The 18,988-nt window shown below is 26.3% G+C and overlaps 4 protein-coding genes across 4 annotated transcripts; 2 read left to right on the top strand and 2 right to left on the bottom strand.

Moving 5' to 3' along the window:
• Nucleotides 1-1,887: 1,887 nt before the first annotated feature.
• Nucleotides 1,888-2,528, bottom strand: OCT59_004834 (uncharacterized protein). Its single transcript, XM_025331557.2, has one exon. The coding sequence runs from the start codon at nucleotides 2,421-2,423 to the stop codon at nucleotides 2,028-2,030; it is 396 nt and encodes a 131-aa protein (XP_025186048.1). The 5' UTR covers nucleotides 2,424-2,528; the 3' UTR covers nucleotides 1,888-2,027.
• A 2,950-nt stretch (nucleotides 2,529-5,478) lies between these two features.
• On the top strand, nucleotides 5,479-7,559 carry OCT59_004833 (uncharacterized protein; the record flags this gene model as incomplete). The annotated part of the gene is made up of 5 exons (XM_066137970.1): nucleotides 5,479-5,715; nucleotides 5,944-6,018; nucleotides 6,708-7,253; nucleotides 7,304-7,402; nucleotides 7,476-7,559. 5 exons carry the CDS (start codon nucleotides 5,479-5,481, stop codon nucleotides 7,557-7,559), a joined length of 1,041 nt encoding a protein of 346 aa, XP_065997160.1.
• Nucleotides 7,560-13,118: 5,559 nt separating this feature from the next.
• Nucleotides 13,119-14,036, bottom strand: OCT59_004832 (uncharacterized protein; the record flags this gene model as incomplete). Its single annotated transcript, XM_066137969.1, has 8 exons — nucleotides 13,119-13,129; nucleotides 13,204-13,272; nucleotides 13,344-13,379; nucleotides 13,454-13,507; nucleotides 13,576-13,653; nucleotides 13,723-13,764; nucleotides 13,850-13,861; nucleotides 13,940-14,036. 8 exons carry the CDS (start codon nucleotides 14,034-14,036, stop codon nucleotides 13,119-13,121), a joined length of 399 nt encoding a protein of 132 aa, XP_065997159.1.
• Nucleotides 14,037-17,759: 3,723 nt separating this feature from the next.
• Nucleotides 17,760-18,317, top strand: OCT59_004831 (uncharacterized protein; the record flags this gene model as incomplete). Its single annotated transcript, XM_025310111.1, has 1 exon — nucleotides 17,760-18,317. One exon carries the CDS (start codon nucleotides 17,760-17,762, stop codon nucleotides 18,315-18,317), a length of 558 nt encoding a protein of 185 aa, XP_025186046.1.
• Between the last annotated feature and the right edge of the window lie 671 nt (nucleotides 18,318-18,988).

Here is an 18,988-nt window from a genome sequence, read left to right as displayed (position 1 = left end):
GACAGGAAACACGAACGACTATTGGGAAATGTATAAATTTAGTTATTAATTTAATTTTCATCTGTAATATTAAAATAATAAAAATTTATTATATTAGAGCAAATTTTGGTAACCGTAACGAGACTAACGAGCAAAATAATATTTTTAATAATTATATTGTGAATCAAATTTTATAAAAATTCAATATACATGATTAATAGTGCAAACGAACCTTATAGATAGATAAATTAGAAATATTTTAAAATTCATAATTATTGCAAATATGTTAATTCTACATTTTACGATTTTTGCGTACTCGTCATTTGAACAACCACCGCAGTACTACCGCAGTACTATTTTGAGCAATACGTCTAGTTTTTTAAAAATAGGCTTCTTCATAATTTCAACTACCTTGCCTATTCGTAGGCGAAATATTTATCAAAAAAAAACAGATTGACACTTCGATGTGCTTTTAAGGTTGCACCGCATATGCATGCATCCATGACAAGGACGTTCCATTAAAGTGTATAGGGTTTATTACCTAATCATTGCTGACTTGACGTCTTGACGATAATGTCGTCCTATTTCGTGGTATATAAATCAATCTCCTCTATATCTTCATAGTATTATAACTCGAAGGTTCTCTTAAAACACGGTTATGGATTCAGCAGGTGTGTTATTGCATTTTGAATGGCTATAATGATACACTATAGTTTATTTCAGAGATCTAAATTAGAAGTGGCCATAGTTGAACAGATAATACGAGACATTTCCAGTTACTTACAAATGATCGAAACATCATTAGACAAAGTAGGGTACATTAATTATAATATGAAGTTTCTTAAAATCGTGCTCTTGTCAATTCGGTGATGCTATTGTCGCTTCCAAAATCACTTTTTTCTGTTTTATTATGTGTTTGTGATCTGTAAATCTTCATAGATGAACAATAAATTTTATTCAGCCCTACGCAGTAATTATTCACAACTGTTATCGAACGTTTCCTCAATTTTTCTTTTTAGAAATTCTTCTTTTTTTTATTAATAAATAAATATACAAAATATATGTAAAAAAGAATATTCACATATAATATATAATATATACAATAGTTTATACATTTTCAATTTTATGATTTTATTTTTATATTTTTTTTAAAAAGTGTCTCTTAATAATCTTAAGAGTTTACAGTATTAAAAATAGTAAATTTAAGAACATTCCATCGTAAAATGGAGTAACCTGAGATTTTAGATTGTCTTAGATTCCTTTTTAGTAAGACTTGTTAGATAAAAAAGTATTTTTGTACCACAAGAAGGATCTGATTATGGTAATTTGGCCTATCATTTTCCTATCGTGAAAAATGATTGATGAAAGTAAAAGGAGTTTCAATAAGACAATAACTAACATAAAAAAAGGTAATTTGATCTTTGTTGCATGCATATTATTTTTTTACCAGTTTCAAACAATCGATTGTTGAATCCATATGTCATATTTTACTATTTTAGTTAATAAATGATATCTTTAATAACAATGGTTCTGAAAATTTTTTCCAAATATATTGTATTATTGAGTCATTATTATTTTGACAAACTAGGTGTAATAATGATAATATTACAGAGCAGCCAATTGGAAGTACTGTACAGCAAAGTCCGTTTGTACTTAATTTTTTCATTAAATTACATAATTGTATTTATAATATGAAATTTCAAATGTAAAATAAATTCGTAATTATAGAATTAGTAGTTCATGGTTCATATAATACAATTGAAATTATACTTTAATTTCTTGTTTCATTATTAAACAGCCATATATATTGGTTTATTTTATCTTTATATTATTTGAGAAAGTAAAAGTTTCAAAGAATCAAGCAGTTTTAGTTCGTTCGTGATAAACAAAATAAATATATTTATTTATTTATATTATATTGCAATAAATTCAGTAATATGAAAAAAAAAAATACATGATAAAAAGAAATACATGATAAAGTTAATGAGAAAGTAAATTCTTAAGCTAAATAATACTACATCAAAATAGACCGTTGGTATAAATTTCGTTTAGCATTTGGAAGTGCATGTATTAGGGTATGAGCAAACGGAATAATTAGGGCAACATCCACCGTATTTGTCATAGCACCAATGATATCCATTTGGGCACTTATTGTTCTGTCTTTCTAACAAAGATCTTTTCTTATTACTGCTAACAGCTGATTGAACCCTATCGATTGGATCTCCTCTTTTCCAATTAGAAGTTGCTTCTTCTTCTTCTCTCTTCTTATTATCGTTAACAGATGGTACTCTACTTGAACCTTCGCCTCTTTTCTGATTCTGATTATCGCTGACTGATGGTACTCTACTTGAACCTTCTCCCCTTTCCTGATTAGTTGGCGTAGATGCAACAAAGGTACTGAAAGCCAAGATTGCGAGTGCAATTAATACGATAAAGAATCTCATGATGATTTTTGATTTTTTTTCGGAAAATAAAAAGTTGTTTCGTTTGAATAATCGTGAAATTCAGAATTGTTTGGAAATAAAAGTTATTTTTTTTTTTAAAGTTATCGTGAACTAAATGTAAAGTTAGGGAATTGAAAGCGGTTATTTATAATGAAAAAAAAAATACCAAAAAAATACATATAAAGAGTTTTCAAAAGAATGTTTTCGAAGAAATTATCAATGAATGATTGTATTGACGGAGTTTACGGATCTTTTATGATCTTAAAATAACTTTTCACAAAAACAAAGAATTAACGCCAAGTCCGTGATTTTTTACAATGTTACAATATATATTACAATGAGAAACGTAAACGAACTAAGTCCACTATTCAGATTTATTTGTTTTATCTAACATTGATTTTTTTAAAATTAGATCAAATTTCCCTGATATTTTTAATTGTGAACCTTTAATTTTTCTACTTGGAATTTCTTTTTTAAAATTTTCATGAACAATTTAAAATTTTTGTCATAATTGATTTTATAAAATAAATATGTTAAATATAAAAAAAAAAATTCGTCCTCATTGTGTGGCAATAAAATGTTTCTTGGCAATTGCAAAATACGTAGTTTAAAAATGAAATGTATAATATAATTTATTAAATGAAATATTTTTAGTTTTTAAGGAAATAAAATAATCGAAAAAAATGGGATTTTTTTGCTTAAAATAAATTTAATTAAAAAATTTTAATGAATTTAATTACTTTCCTTTTTTGAAAATATGTATTACTCGAGATAAAAATAGTTATTTGAATGGATTTCGTTTGTACTACAAAAAATGATCCGGTGATGATTGGCGTCGTCCAAACATTGAGAAATCAATGATTTTGTTAAAATGACGTTACAATTTGGTCTATCATTTAAGAAATTATAAAATATTCAGTTTCAATCAGTTCGTTTAACATTGCAATACAATTTTGGAAAATTCTAAATGATGCAAACAAAAAAAAATAAATGATTCAACTGAAATTATAATTCGGAAAATCTTTAAGGTACTGTTTAAATCAAGATTTGGAAAATAATTTAAAATTATAATTTACTTAAAATAACAATTTATTGGTACTTTGCATTTAAACTGCATATTACGCAAGATTATTATTATTGTTACTTTAAATAAATAAATTAACTTTATAGGCAGTCGATATAGATTTTTGTGTAATAATTTTGAATTTAGTAAAATTTTCAAAAAAAAAAAAAAAAAATTACTAAATTTCTATCTATTGGTAGAAAAAAAAGATTATCTTTGTGTAAAATTTCTCATATATGCGATATCTGATTTTCTAAAAATCTAATGAAAGTTATCTAATCATTTTATTAAAATTCAATTGTATACTAAATTGAAAATTGGTGTTCCGTGTTTGAGACTTTCCTTAAAAAAGTAAAATAAATATTTTGTGGTCTTATCACCAGCAGGTTGTTTGTCCCTTCTGATTTCAAGAAAATGATTAACCTTCACGATAATCTAATTGTTACAAATCTGGCCGGTAAAAAATATCTTTATCTCCTTTTTATCTGAATCATCATCCTCCAAATCATCGACTTCCATGTCAATGACATCTAAATTTTCCTTATCTTCTTTTTAGACAAATTCATTCTCTTATTACACTTGTTTTTTTACCTTCCTTTGTATAACTTCTTGCCTTCGCTTACATCTAAAACTTTTTGCTTATAATTATATATACATAGAGTAGAATTTATTAACTGAAATAAGGCCGCCCGTAGATAAAGTTCGTCTACCATTAAGATAAATGTCTCAATTAAACTACGCGTGCAAATAGTAAAATTTTTACATATTTTGTATTGAAATAATTTCATTGTAAAATATCCCCGTAAGTAGTGAAAAATTAAACTTAGGTAAACGTAAGTTTAAGGATGAAAACTAAATCATGTGATGATATCTGATATGTTTAAATTATCTAATAAACTTACTATATTTCATAAAAAGTGTCATTTGCTTTAGAAAAGATGGTACATTCAGTATCTGTATCTTCCTTTCTATCAATAAACTGAAATAAATAAATAAAATAACAATATTATTCATCTTTTTCATTTGCTATTTTTAATGATGACAAATGTATATGTTTCCTTTAATCGATTACCCTTAATAAAAATAGTCTCATTTTCGAACAAGTGATACTGGAATGTTAATATCGAGAGAAAACTTCTGCGTTAGAAACCTACTTATAATTTGGTCACTTAAATGGAAAGTAATTGTTATTTAAATAAAAAAAAAATTAAAACAAATATTACGCTTACATAATTCCCAAAGATAATTATTAAGAAAATGTAATAAAAACAAATTTTTATTCTTAAACGTGGCAAATTAAAATTTTTAAAGTATGGCTTTTAGCTTAGACATGTGATTTTTGAGCATGTGATACGGCACAGTTGTGGTAACACCGTGTATTAAGCTTTCTTTTCGCGGAATTCTATTTGAAAGATGCCTATTACAAATACGAAAATGATTACAGAACCGGTTTATTTCAAACCCAAATGGAAAGCAAAATTAGTAAAGGTCCGTCCAAATACAGAAAAATATTTTTTTATTTTAAAGGTCCGTCTGTTATCTAATTTACTATATACTTCAATTTAATTTGGCCGATTTGGCTTAAATATAGTTTATGGGGTTACATAGATCACCGCGATTAATAAGATGGCGTAGTATAGGACTTTAATTAAAATCACGAAATCAATTATGTGATTTTTTTCGGACTTCGGGGATCTATTTATTGATTCAGGAGTCATACAATGATTTAATATATCAATTAGTATAATTAGTATGATTATATTGCATCACTAAATATACATAAATAAGCTTTAGCCTAACGCGTATTTTTTAATTTTGATTTTTTACTAACGCGTATTTTTTAAATTTTTATTTTTATAAAAGTAATTTTTATTTTTTATTTTATAAAAGTAATCTTTAATTTTTATTTTATAAAAGTAATCTTTAATTTTTATTTTTATAAAAAGTATCTGTAATCTCACTCAATATACGATAGAAAAATATATTTTCACTATGTCTACTTCCAACTTTGATGAAACATATATGGGACGCGATATCCTTGTTTCATACTTGCAGCAGCACCAAGATAAATCGTATTTTGGTTTTTTATCTTGCAGCCGAGATACTATTGTCACTTCATCAATGTTATTCTCGGCTAGCTGGATAAATCTTGACAGTTCTTGGTTAAGCCGTTTTTTGGATGAAGCAAAAAGACTAAACCAAGACAATTTCACTGCCTTAAATGAAAAGGTATGGGTTTTTTTTTATTTTGCGAAGAAAGGTGAACTCCAGTCGCTCCTAGGGGTTATCTTGGAAAATTACTGGATTTGACCGCCTGGTAACCACTCCAGGTCCTCTATTCGGGCATCCTTTCTTTGTTGTTAGTAAGGGTATATCTGTTCTGGAGGATGAACAGTTTGCCTTTATTACTAAATGAAAAATAATCAGTACACTCTAACAATACCTTTCTTATAATAGATCAAGAAGGAACGGTTGCGACGTGCGGACCATTTAAAAGACTACTGGTGTAGTATTATTCAGGAGTGTAAGAAGGTATGTTGGCTTATGTCATTCATAGAGCTTTGAACAGGCCAAGGTTGATTCAGGCCTAAATAACCTGTCCTGAAATATCTGGGTCAGGTTACCAAATTTTTGATTCAGTACCTAACTGATTAACCTGTTGGCCCAAAAATAAAAATGCCATTTCAGCATTTTTGATTAATGGTTTTTAAAAAAACTGATTTTCGTTATGAAAATTGAAAGATCCATTAATTTCGCTGATCAGTGACATAAAATGATTAGTGTAAAATTTTGCCGATCTCACACACCGTTTAATATGAAGTGATTCTTTCATAACTTTATATTTTATTTAATAATGAGCAACATCAGCTTTGTTGTTTGTTTTATTACATAGCTGCATCCCATGAAGATTTATATTATGAAAATTGAAAACCTCCCCAATTTTGAATTAATTTATAAAAAATTGGTTATTTTTGTATTTTTGTTATGTAAATTGACCGAGTTTTTATTAAAATAAAAAATCAGTCATTTTCATTTATAAAAATTGAAAAACCTTAATTTTTTATTAATTTAATAAAAAGTTGGTTATTTTTGTTATGTAAATCGAAAAATAAAAAATCAGTTTTGATTTCTTAGTTGACCTGAACTGGTCTGACCTATTCAGAGCTCTAGACTTATTCAGATTTTGCCAGACATATAAGAACTTCTAACATCATTTATAGAAACGAGTTCTTTTAGAGTATGAAGCTGAGAGGGACCGTATTTATCTTGCACTTTCTGAAGTAAATAATAAGATACAAATGACGAAGGTTGAACTTGCTGAAATTTCCAATGAATGGGAATCCAAGAAAAGACTAGATTTTAGTGGAGACATTGATGATGACTTTGATGAGGTCTTTTCTGGTGCAGCTGCAGGTAATGAATTTGATAAAGAAATAGGTGGAGACCCTAATGAAGAAGAAAATAACAGTGTCCCTCCTGGTGCTGCTGTGGGTGTTTTAGGACCTGGTGGCATTGACGAAAATTTAGGCAGAAAATTTAATGAAGACAATAACGGTGTCTTTTCTGGTGTAGCTGTGGGTGATGGATTTTATGAAGAAATAGGTGGAGATCCTAATGAAGAAGGAAATAACAATGTCTCTCCTGGGGGTTTAGGACCTGGTGATTTGGATGAAGATATAGGCAATGAAGAAGACAAAAATAGTGTCTTTTCTGCTGCAACTGTGGATGATGAAGAAGGAAATAACAATGTCTTTCCTGGTGCTGATGTGGGTGGTTTAGAACCTAGAAACCCCCAACGAAAAAAAATAAAAGAAAGAGACCAACACCATCTTTAACCCGCCAATTAAATCCTCGAAATCTGGAACGGGTTGACTATAATGTGGGACCTCCATCAAGGAAGCGTCATAAAAAACCTGTAAGTATTAATAAATTAAATTTGTTATACCAGCTGATGGATTGTGGCATTTAACTCTTGTATATATTTATAGGTTCCACAACCACCACCGGAACCTTCTTCATCACCATCATTACATTCTTTATCAATACTTCCACTCCATTACCTCTTTGCTTAAAATGCCCTCAGCATTGTTTTTAATTTAATTCATGATACTACAACACTGGAACGAACAACACAGACGAATTGATGGACAAAGATACGGTCAACAAAGATTTAATGGAATGGACCCCAGCAGAAATCATAGAGAAAGTCAACAATATACGGAAGTGGATACGGAAGTTTTAAGGTAAGTGGCTTTTTTTTTTACCTGAACGAAACTTGCCACCTCTACGTGGTGTTCAGGAGAAACAGCTGTAGGTTAATTTACCATACATCTGGCCAAGAGCAAGCATCATTTTATTTACATGTTTTTAGTTTTTTTTACGCCACTTTGGTATGTTTTCTTATATTTTTGTAATTATTACAATTTTTTTTTAATTTTTGCATTTGTAGATAAGGGAACTGATGAAGTATAATTATGTATTCGCTTGGAAACAAATATTTAATTTTTTTTTATTTTTTTTATATAGTTATAATACAAGTAATGGTATAATACAAAAATAAAAAATAATCTTTGAATTTTATTATTCTGAATTTGGAAATTCGATGAATAAATATATTATTTAAATTGAAAATGCGCGAGCAATTTGGTATAAATTTTTTTATATTCACCTGTTTCGGATGAAAGAATTATTTAATAAAAGTATTTCTAAAATTTTTCTATCACGGGAGTGATGATCACCGGTGACTGAAATTATGACAATCGACCAGAATTAAAAAAATATAGTGCCGGTAAAAATTGATAATTCTGGCCAACGCCCACGGTGATTTGAAGTAAAAACTCTTTTAGCAAAATGTAATAATTTTAAATCCATTTAATACTATACGATATAAATTGTGGGGATCATTCCTATTCCTCAATGTTTGTTGCCTCACTTTCTAAAATACAATTTGATACGTTCATTCTCTTGATAATCAATATATAATGTATAAAGTTTAAATAACCTGCACCGAGAATGAATATTGATTATTAATGAGAAAACAAGTCAACATTATTGAGTGAAAAGATTTGTATTATTACTATTATAATTAGTTTTTTTTTAATTTTTTACGATAGCTTTTTTCATATTTAGACCCTGTATAAATAATTTGAATTGTGTAACATTGAAAAATGTAATATTCTTGCTTTTCATATTTATCATATCATAATTAAGAAAATTTGATTGAGTTTCCTGACTACGATAACCAATCTTTAAACTAATACATTTCCGGTTAATTAAAATTTTAACTGGATTTTTTTTATTTTGATGGATTAATACTAACAAAAAAAGTATAATTTTTCTTATTAATTACAATTTATTTGCGGTCATTTCCGCTCCCAGTTTAGTTAGTTACCACTAACCATTTTCTATAATAATAATTTTTTTTCATTTTTCGGTTTTTACCGTAAAGACTGAAACTACCTTTTTAGTCTTTTTTTTATCAATTTTTTTTATTTCTCTTTTTTATTATTGTTAACAACAAAAATTTTTATTATTTTTTTTTTCGTTTTATTTTTCATTGGATATTTTTAGAGAATTTTTTTTTAATCGGAAGTCTTAACCGTAGAAATCTGAACAATTAAGAGAAACTATCATACAATTTTTTGAATTTCACGTATCTTGAGCCTGATGGGTTGTTTTTGTAAAATAATTTTTGTTATCCACCTGACATGAAATCCCGTGTTGCTAATCAATTTGAACTGCACGTCACGTATGTAACATATGTTATACAAAAAAGGAATGGCTTTATATCCTATGCCCATCGCGGTTTAGCTCAACAAAATTAGCCCATAATAACAGATAAGGACATTCTGCAATATGGATTAATGGTAATGCAAAATATATTAAACAAAATGATGAAAGTTGGAAAAAAAAAAGAACCTGAACCCATAAAAGTAGCTTTAAAAAAATTAAATGAATCTCGAAACATTTCAGCTATATATTTAAATTTATTGTTAAGTGATTATTAAATATAAAAAATTATTGTTACAACTTATTGACTTTTAAATCTTTATAGAATAAAATACTTTGGAATTTTTAAAATAGCAATTCTTATTTAAAATTTTATGGAATAATTAAAGACAGAAAAACTAAAGAATTTATGATGATTATACAATTAGCAGATCAAGGAATTTTGAGAAGTGTTCTTTCGAGTACAGTACTGTAATTTTAACAATCTGTTATGGAGAGATAATTTAGTATTCCTATTGAAATACATAATTCATTATAACATGATAATTTTGATAATTTTGCAATTCCCATTCATTACGTATTTATGTATCGTTCAGTCCACTACTAAATGTCAATTGTTGTCATATTGAACTACTTTTTTATTTGTAGATGGAATCACAAGATTAAATATTTTTAATCTAGTTGATATTGATTCATTGGTAATTAATTCAGTTGATTCAGTTGAAATAGCCGTATATTTGAAGAAAATAAATTGCATAATTTTATTTAAGGTGTATTAAAAATTATTAAAATATGGTCTTGTATACTATAATTCAATTAATCTTAGCATACTGGATTGTTGGTAACACAGCAAATCACGTCTCAGAATGTGACGTTAGTCTTTTTTTTAAAGCTCTTTGAATTTAGAACGTTATCTGTTATATATATATATATATACTGTACTATTTTACCGTATGTTTAAAGCTTAGAATAAAACTTATTACTTGGGAGGCTGGACAATTGAATACGTGCCTTTAATTATTGCCACGATAAAATGAACGATAATACGTGCACAAAGGATCAAAATAAACTTTAGATATTATTTTAGCATTTACTACTAACGTTACAATGAAATATTTGTTTGATATACAGTACATTATTTTTTTTTAAAAAAATTTAATATTGAATTTCAAATACAAGTAAGCAATCCCACATGATGTGACAAAATATTTCGAGTAATTCTCACGCAAAGTATACAGGTTTAATTAAAAGATCTTTTCATTATAAAGAATTTATTTATCATTCCATATAATATCCATAGAATTATCATTATCTCAAAAACCTCTATAATCTACTCCTTTCATATTGTATTTATTATTAATGAATTCCAATTACTTGTATGATCATATAGATGTAAACTTTTTTACCTTTCCCATTATTAAAAAAATTTTTCAAGGATTTTATAAAAAATATCTATAATCAATTGAACCTTGTATAAACTATTTAGTGCCGATTTTAACTTTAATTTGTCATCTCCTTTTATTACAATTACATCTATTGATTCTAAGTGTTGACATTTGGTGAAAAAAATTTCCAATTCATCCAAGTTCTGATTACTTAAAAATATTGAAGCATATTTTATGTATGGATAATTTTTATAGATTGCCTGAATATATTCTCTAGAATGAGTGATTTTGATAGTTCTAATTTTAATTTTCCAAAGATTTCCTCCTGTATTTTAAATAATCTTTATTGCTATATGAATTGACATATGTTCAAGTATTGAAGTTTAGGTCATATCGCAGCTGTTAAATTCTTCTCAATTATTTCACTTTCTACATACATTCTTTCAGATAATATTAAAGTTTGTAAATTTACAAACTTTGGGAATAAAAGGTATGAAAAAGTTTTTGCATTGATAAATTTAGATAAATTATTGAGTCTGCATATTCGTCTAAAGCCTTAACAATATCACGTTCTCCATTTGTAATCTATTTAATTCGTTTTTGCGTTTTAATTAGTTTAGCAATGTTGTCATAATTAAATTCTATATAAATCTTTTCTATTAATTTACATATATGTGTTATTCCATAAAATAATGATGTTTCTAAACATGATTTACAATCAACTTCATTTAAATTTAATAAACAAATCTCCACTCCAGGAAATTGATATATTGGATGTCTTACTTCCCCTAAATCCAAGTAACTTATATTTGAACATTCACTAACAAAAAGTTTATAAATTTCGTGTCTAATAAAACTATTTGAAAGATACTTAAAAACCTCCATAGATATCTTGATTTAATAAAAAATTATGAACACAACAAAATCTAACATAATTAAATGAAAGTTTTTTATTAAGTTCCTCCTTTGAAATGATACTGATATTATGAAAGATTAAAAGTTACTTTGATTTTTCTGATAAATGTGTTAGAATAATATTTAATAAAAATCTTTCATTATTGATTTCAAAATATTTTAATGAACATTTCCATAAAGTTGGGATGACGAGTTCACATTATTGTTTATTAACCAATAAACAAGAAAGTAAAGAACTTCCATCATTATTTGATTTCTGAAAAATATAATGAAGTATATCGTTATATAACTTTGCCATTATTTATTTTGTATTTTTATTTTTAAGAAAAGAGAATGATATAATGATATACTGAGAAAAGTTAGGATTTAAAGCACGTATTTATTATGTTGATGTCGAGCGAGTCGCGTGATTCGTGTCAGATGACAATGTGACAAATGATTAGTCATCAAGACGCGATTTACTTAAGCCATAAATTAAGCTATTACCAAAATATCAAAAACTTGGATATGTAAATTACATTATTACGTTATCCGTTTTATCTTATTCAAATGCTCTGACAATAACCTTTAACATTATTACATTTTTTTATTCTCACGTATTATTTTACGAAAAAATGCAATAAAGAATTTTGCTTTCAAACTTTTTAACTATTTTCTCGCATTTTTTTAATACTTAATTTTTCTGCAATATCAATCTTGAAAAAATATCACATGTATTACACAAATAGAAAAAAACTACTCAAATTTCATTGAATATGAAAGATCTTCCTTATCTTCCTGCTTAAAGGTCGTTCCTGTACTTATTTTCCTATTGAAAGCAATCACTATACTCCGTGCTTTTAATTTCATATTCACTTTATGACTTACGAATAAATCACTTTAATTTATTGTATAATACACAAGGATAAAGATAAAGCTGAATGATATGTAGATTTTCTCTCACTGTTCTCGCCGTAATATTATGTCCAATCTTAAACAAAGATTTTATAAAGCGAAATGCTACCAAAGGTATTGGAAACGAGTGTTCCAGAAATTTTTTTTATGGCTGTGGTATCGCGAATAAATTGTAATAATTTGTAATAAGATTAGAGAATATTCGATAATTTTGCTTTCTTTTTTATGAAAAATAAATTTTATTGAATACTCAAATCTAAACTTTAGCTACTACCATCAAAATGTAAATTTTTTCCTTATTATAATAGAAAAACATTAAAAAATTTGAATAATTGTCCGGAGCGAAGCGAAGGACAATATATGATGTCTACGCACTATGAAAGAAAATCGATCACGTGAATTTCTCTGTCCTCCACGTGATCGTCACCCAATGAAATCGTAAATTTTAGTTTTCGCTCCGGACTTACAACGGTTCCCGTTTTCTAGTTTAAATAGTATACTAATTCATTCATTAAATCAATATACGGTATTTATACATTTAATAATTTGAATAAATTTATTAAAATTATTTAAATTACAAACTAAGAATTTTGTAAAACATTTACTACTCTAGTCTTAGTGTTTAAATAATCCAAGATAAATAAATAAGTGATAATAATTTAAAATATAAGAAAAAAATATTGTTAATTTGATTTATCAAAAGACAATTTAAAATCCACCTAAAGATAAAAATAGATTAATTATTTGATTTAATAAAGAAATTTATTTTTTTCTACTTTATTTAAGAGCTTACCATCAGGAATTTCCAGTTCATCTTGTTCTTTTGAATGAAAGTTTGGATTATTATATACTTCGTCATCATCTGTAATAGATAAGTAAATAGAATTAAAATAGTATTAAAATTGTTTGTTATTACGTAAAATTTTCACCTACCATTGACATATTTTTGAGTTTTTTCTTTTTCGTCATCTAAATTTTAAATAAAAGCCACGTTTAATAAATTAAATTGATATAGTAACTTTATTTGTTAGTAATTTACTTACTATTTGAATTTATTTGCACCTTTTTAAATAATTTAGATAATTTTTTATTACTATCTAAAAATTAAAGATATAGATTTAATATACAAGTTAATCTCGATTTGACAATAATTAAAATATATTACCTCTAAAAATAGTAATTACTTTTGATGATTTTGATGATTTGCTACTATTCTGTTCATTTGATTTATTAAAGTCGTTAACTAAAATAAAAATTAATTATTAACATTATTATATGATAATTAAACGCTATAATATTATTAAATACTTACTATCGTTAGGAATGTTAAAATCATACAATTTACTATGAAACACTATTAGCAGTAAAATAAAGTATTTAAAACTAAATTATTATAGTAATCAAAAAAATGGTAGAAATTATTATTTATACGGTTATACCTTCTTGTTCTTCTATTATAATAAAAAGATAACATTAATAATGTATTTTAAAATAAATATATTCATTAATAAAATATTATACACTTATACCTTCTGTTGCGTTTCTTGGTTCAGGTAGATTTCCAAAGTTGTGAATTTTACTTGTAAATATTCTGCTACTCGTATAATTTTCTTCTACTTTATTCATTTCTAAATTATCCATTTCTGATTTGAATAATTCATCTGACATATTTTGATAATATAAATAAATTTTTTGTATTTTATTCCAAAGTGTAAGTATATTAGGTCTTTTTAATGGATCAGCATCCCAACATTCTTTCATTAAATTTTTATATTCTAATGGAGTTCCTGGCACAATTTTTGGCCTTATACCGTTAATAATATTCATTACAATATCATTTTCATGTTCATAATTTATAAATGGTGTTTGTCCAGATGAAATTTCCCACATAAGAATTGCAATACTATAAATATCAGATGCAAAAGTATATTCTCTCCCAACAATAACTTCGGGAGCTATGTAAGGAAGATTTCCATATATACTTGTTGAAGATTTATCTGCAGGTCCACAAAATCCAAGATCACTAATAATCCATTGATCATTAAGTTGTGAATATAATATATTTCCAGAATGTAAATCTCTATGCACTGCTTTCTCTTTATGAATACGATAGAGTGCAACAGCTATTTTATTAATAATATACATTCTATCTTTCCATATAAGTTGATTATGATTTTGTTGTAAATATTTTCTTAAATCTATATCCATTTTCATCATTACAAGCATATAATTTCCATTTGATGGATTTTGCGTTAAACCATAACATCGAACAACATTCGACCATTTATTACTTATAGTTAAATGCGATTTAGCCTAAAAGACAATAATTTGTAAAAATACTAGTGCTAATACAAAAATTACAACAATTTTATAAAATATAGAATACAATAATACAAACCTCTTCAAACCAACTTTTATTTGCACTTTCAACATTTTCTAACGTTTTAAGTACTACATATGTCACTATGTTTTGTATTCCAGGACTTTCAACTCTTTTTAATTGTTTTTTTTCAGAATCCCATTCATCATATCTTCCATTAATCCAATCTGCTGTATAAATTTCAGAAAATCCACCTTTTGTTAAATATTTAATATTTTCTAAATTATTATATGGGATCCATTCAACTATATTACTCGGCATGAGTGATTCCATTTGACATTTCTGTATTAAATTATCAATATCATCATTTCCAGATGTCCAATTTGAAAAATCTTCTTTTAAATAATTTTGAACACAATATTCACAATATAATGTGGCTAAACATTCTTGCTTACAATTTTCACAAATTCTTTTTGTACCATCATTATACATAACTTTATTTCGATCATAACCTATAGTTATCCATCTTATTGCATAAGTTTTTTCATCATTTGTAAGAATTTTATCAGCAAGGACTGTTTGGTTATGAAATTCAAATTGCTTGTGTATATTGTTGTAAATATTAGTATCTGTTAATGATGTTGCTCTATGAATTGTTGCATAAATTAATTCATATCGAAGAGTGGACATAATGTAACCAATAAGAAAGAAAGAATGAATGAATTATTTTAAGTTCATTCACTTGATAAATTAGTAAAATGAAATTGATGATCAAAATTTCATGTCCCACATAAATTTTGTGACCTTGATGCGTAATATTTTACGCCTCATAACCAAAAAAAGAAATTAGTATGATAAATAATTTACGTTTTTTTATTTTTTATTTTTATTTTTATTTTTTTTTTCCAGCGAATATAATTTGCGTTTAACAAATTTGATTGTCATACTTAATGAATAGATAGTATCCTTATTAATATTAAATAATTAGATAAACAAAAAATAAATAATCACTATTTTTTTTGTGAGGACAAATTATTTATATGGAGATTACTCTAAAGTCTAAACGTCAGACATTTTTTTTTTTGTTATATAGATGAAGTTTAAAAAATTTACAAAATAAAATAACAAAAAAAAATACGAAATATATTAAATTATATTCCAAAAATTGTACTTGGTTTTTCATGTTGTATTAATTATATTACAATAAATTTAGTAATAAAAGAAAAAAAAATTCTTTTTACATAGTGTTTAATTTTACTATAATAGGACTGAAGAAATAATATATAATATTAGGACCTAATTTTGTAATAAATAGACTTACTATATAATTTTTCAGTAAGTCAAATTAAAAGTGATTTATTGTAGGATTTTTTAATATTCATCTAAAATCTTTTTATTTAATAAAATTCATTTTTAAAAAAATCCTTTTTTAACGAGAAATTTTTTTTATAAAGTCTATGGAAATTTTTTAATAAATCCATTTGAATTTTCGATATAGATTTTTGTTTGGGAAAACTAAATTTCTGCATTAAATAATTGATGCATTCAGAAAAATTTACAAAATTAATTTTATTGTTGAAAAAAGGTATTTAATTGAAAAATCTTAAAATATTAATAGAAATCGCCATAATATGTATAGTTTATTGAATCGTAAAATGGAGTTGAAATTTTTCATGTCAAAAAATTTTAGAACGGAACAAAGGTGGAAGAGCTCACAGCAAACTATTAATGAACCACTTATTAATTATGTGTCCTTTCCTTTGGTTATACCGATTCAAAACCTATGGACATGATGATATTGACTATTTCGTATTCTTGATGTCATATAACAAACATTACACTTCGAAGCGGTGTTGCGATCCCCGTTCATCCATCACTTGGATAGTCTTCAGAGATTGGTACTGTAAGATCTACGCCCGTGATAAATCTCGTTGCCATCGCAGTCTTAACATAAAGATACTTTATCAATAATATAAAATTACAATAAATTAATATAATAATGCTCAATTTAATAATATTTCCAATATAATTTCTAAAGTATAATCATAATTTCTAATAAATTCTTATAATAGATCCTCTTTCCAAAACGTCCAAATTTTCTCCTTTTATAATTTCTGTCGATCATTATTTTTCACTAAACAAGATAATCTTGAAGCATTTAACTTTACCAAATGATATTTATCTTTAGAATATCAGAAAAAATCTTAGTTGAATTTCTTTCAAAAATATTATAGTACTACATGTATTTGCAAAATAAGAATATTATCAGTAAAATTGCGCTACGCACAGTTACTTGGCACTTTGTGCCGAGTAACAATTAAACAATTATAAAGATATAATTAGAAAAAATATTATGTGGACCTTCTCATTCAAATATGGCTGCTAGAACATACGGTAATTGAAATTTTTGATCGGAAATTCACGTGATTTACGTGATATCTGCATATAATTAATTATACGCATTTTTACAACTCTATCGTCAAAATTATACGTTACAGTCGTTACATTGTTTTTTTTAAAGGTGAAGGATGATCTTTCAATCTTCATGCGGTAATACGTTATACATCGGTTGATTACGGGTAGGGAAAAATAACCAAAAGAAAAACCGATTTGTTGTTTTATTTACAATACACCGGGAATACAATTCCGTAAACCAACCAAATACGATAGCTCAGCTACCGACCAAATTAAAAATGTTGATCGTACAACAAGCCTAATACTAAAACGTGTTTATTATATCTATGTTTTGCCTTCGGAATAAGATCCGAAATACTATTCATCTTTTGTTTACAGTTTGAACTTTGAAATGCAGAATTCGATTTTGGTATTCTTAAGAAAGCAACGTCTAAATTATAATGTTGGATCGAATTCCAAGAAAAAGTTCGGAACAAATAAAAAACTTAATAAAAAAAATTATAAAAGGATTGAATCTCCTAGCAAATTCAAAATAAAAATTGAAATATGTTTTTTTAAAAAAAGAATTCTCCTATAATTAATAGTCACCAAACTACCTTTAAATAATTTTTAAAATGAATCATATTAATAATATCAACGTGTTTTGCGATAGCTTTCTGGAAGGGAATATGATCCTTTATAAACATTATGACGACGATAACAGCACGGTATTTCGATTTCGAAACAAGCATACGGTAGAGCGTGGAATCGGTGGGTTTAGCACATTTGGTCTTCTTCCCAAGATTGATGTCTCTAATATTTACGCTATAGTTATAAAATTTCAAGATAGAAACGTAGAAGAAGCATGCACATTATTAGAAAATTGTGAAATTCCCGCTCAACAAATGATTCAAGATAATAGAAAGTCAGTTAAAGGTGAAAATTTTATCAACTTTCTTAAACAAATGGAATTTTACGTGACAAGAGAGGAGCATACCTTTTTTACGTCATATTTGGTAACTATTAAAAAGTCGCCTGATGATGAACCAAGACACGAATCCTTGGAAATATTGTATCATGATAAAATTAAAACGGAATTAGGCTTGGATAGTTTTGGTACTTTTGGTACCAAAATTGCGCGAACTATTCTTACAAACTTTCTTAGCAATCAAGTAGATAACACGTCATCTTAATATAATTACATTTTTATATACAATAACCCGTTTTTAAATTAGTAAAAATATAATTACATTTAGTTCGTTAAACCCTTTTTTAAATTAGTAAATATATTTACATTAGTTGTATGGTTCATATTATTATGAGTCCCTTTTTTTCATTATTAAATATTACTTGATGAAGAACTTCAGTATAATAAATACAAAGAAAATTATAATTACATTTGGATGTACTCATGAAATATATTGTAGACTTTCGTTTAAGTGGCCGTGAAAATTTATATTTAAAGTTATAAAATATGTAACTGACATTTAAAGACATACTATAGTTAAAGAATAATAAAAAAAAATTAACCCTTCTCTAAATATTACATACCCACCAACCTACATAAAATTATTATTTAGTAAATATACTTGAATAAATAAAAACAAAACCATTCACATCTTCTAATACATAACTTACTCCATATTTAAAATTAGAGATGCACCTACAATTTACAAAGAATTGAAAGAATGTTAGTAACTTTCTTAAATAGTAAAGAAAGCACACACGCGTTTTTATAAATACATACCAAAATTATATTTAAAATCCAAAGGAGGGACCTACAAAAAAACTTCTCACCATCTCCAAACATACTCACCTTTAGATAAATAGGCCTTAAATACTAACTGAAATTCACGCCAGCAGT

This window comes from Rhizophagus irregularis, chromosome 13 (genome assembly GCF_026210795.1).
Source record: "Rhizophagus irregularis chromosome 13, complete sequence".
Taxonomy (NCBI): domain Eukaryota; kingdom Fungi; phylum Glomeromycota; class Glomeromycetes; order Glomerales; family Glomeraceae; genus Rhizophagus; species Rhizophagus irregularis.
This window is presented reverse-complemented; position numbering and strand designations above follow the sequence as displayed.

What these genes read in the sequence shown, in the direction of transcription:
- OCT59_004834 (XM_025331557.2), bottom strand. Translation starts at nt 2,423, where the DNA reads ATGAGATTCTTTATCGTATTAATTGCACTCGCAATCTTGGCTTTCAGT.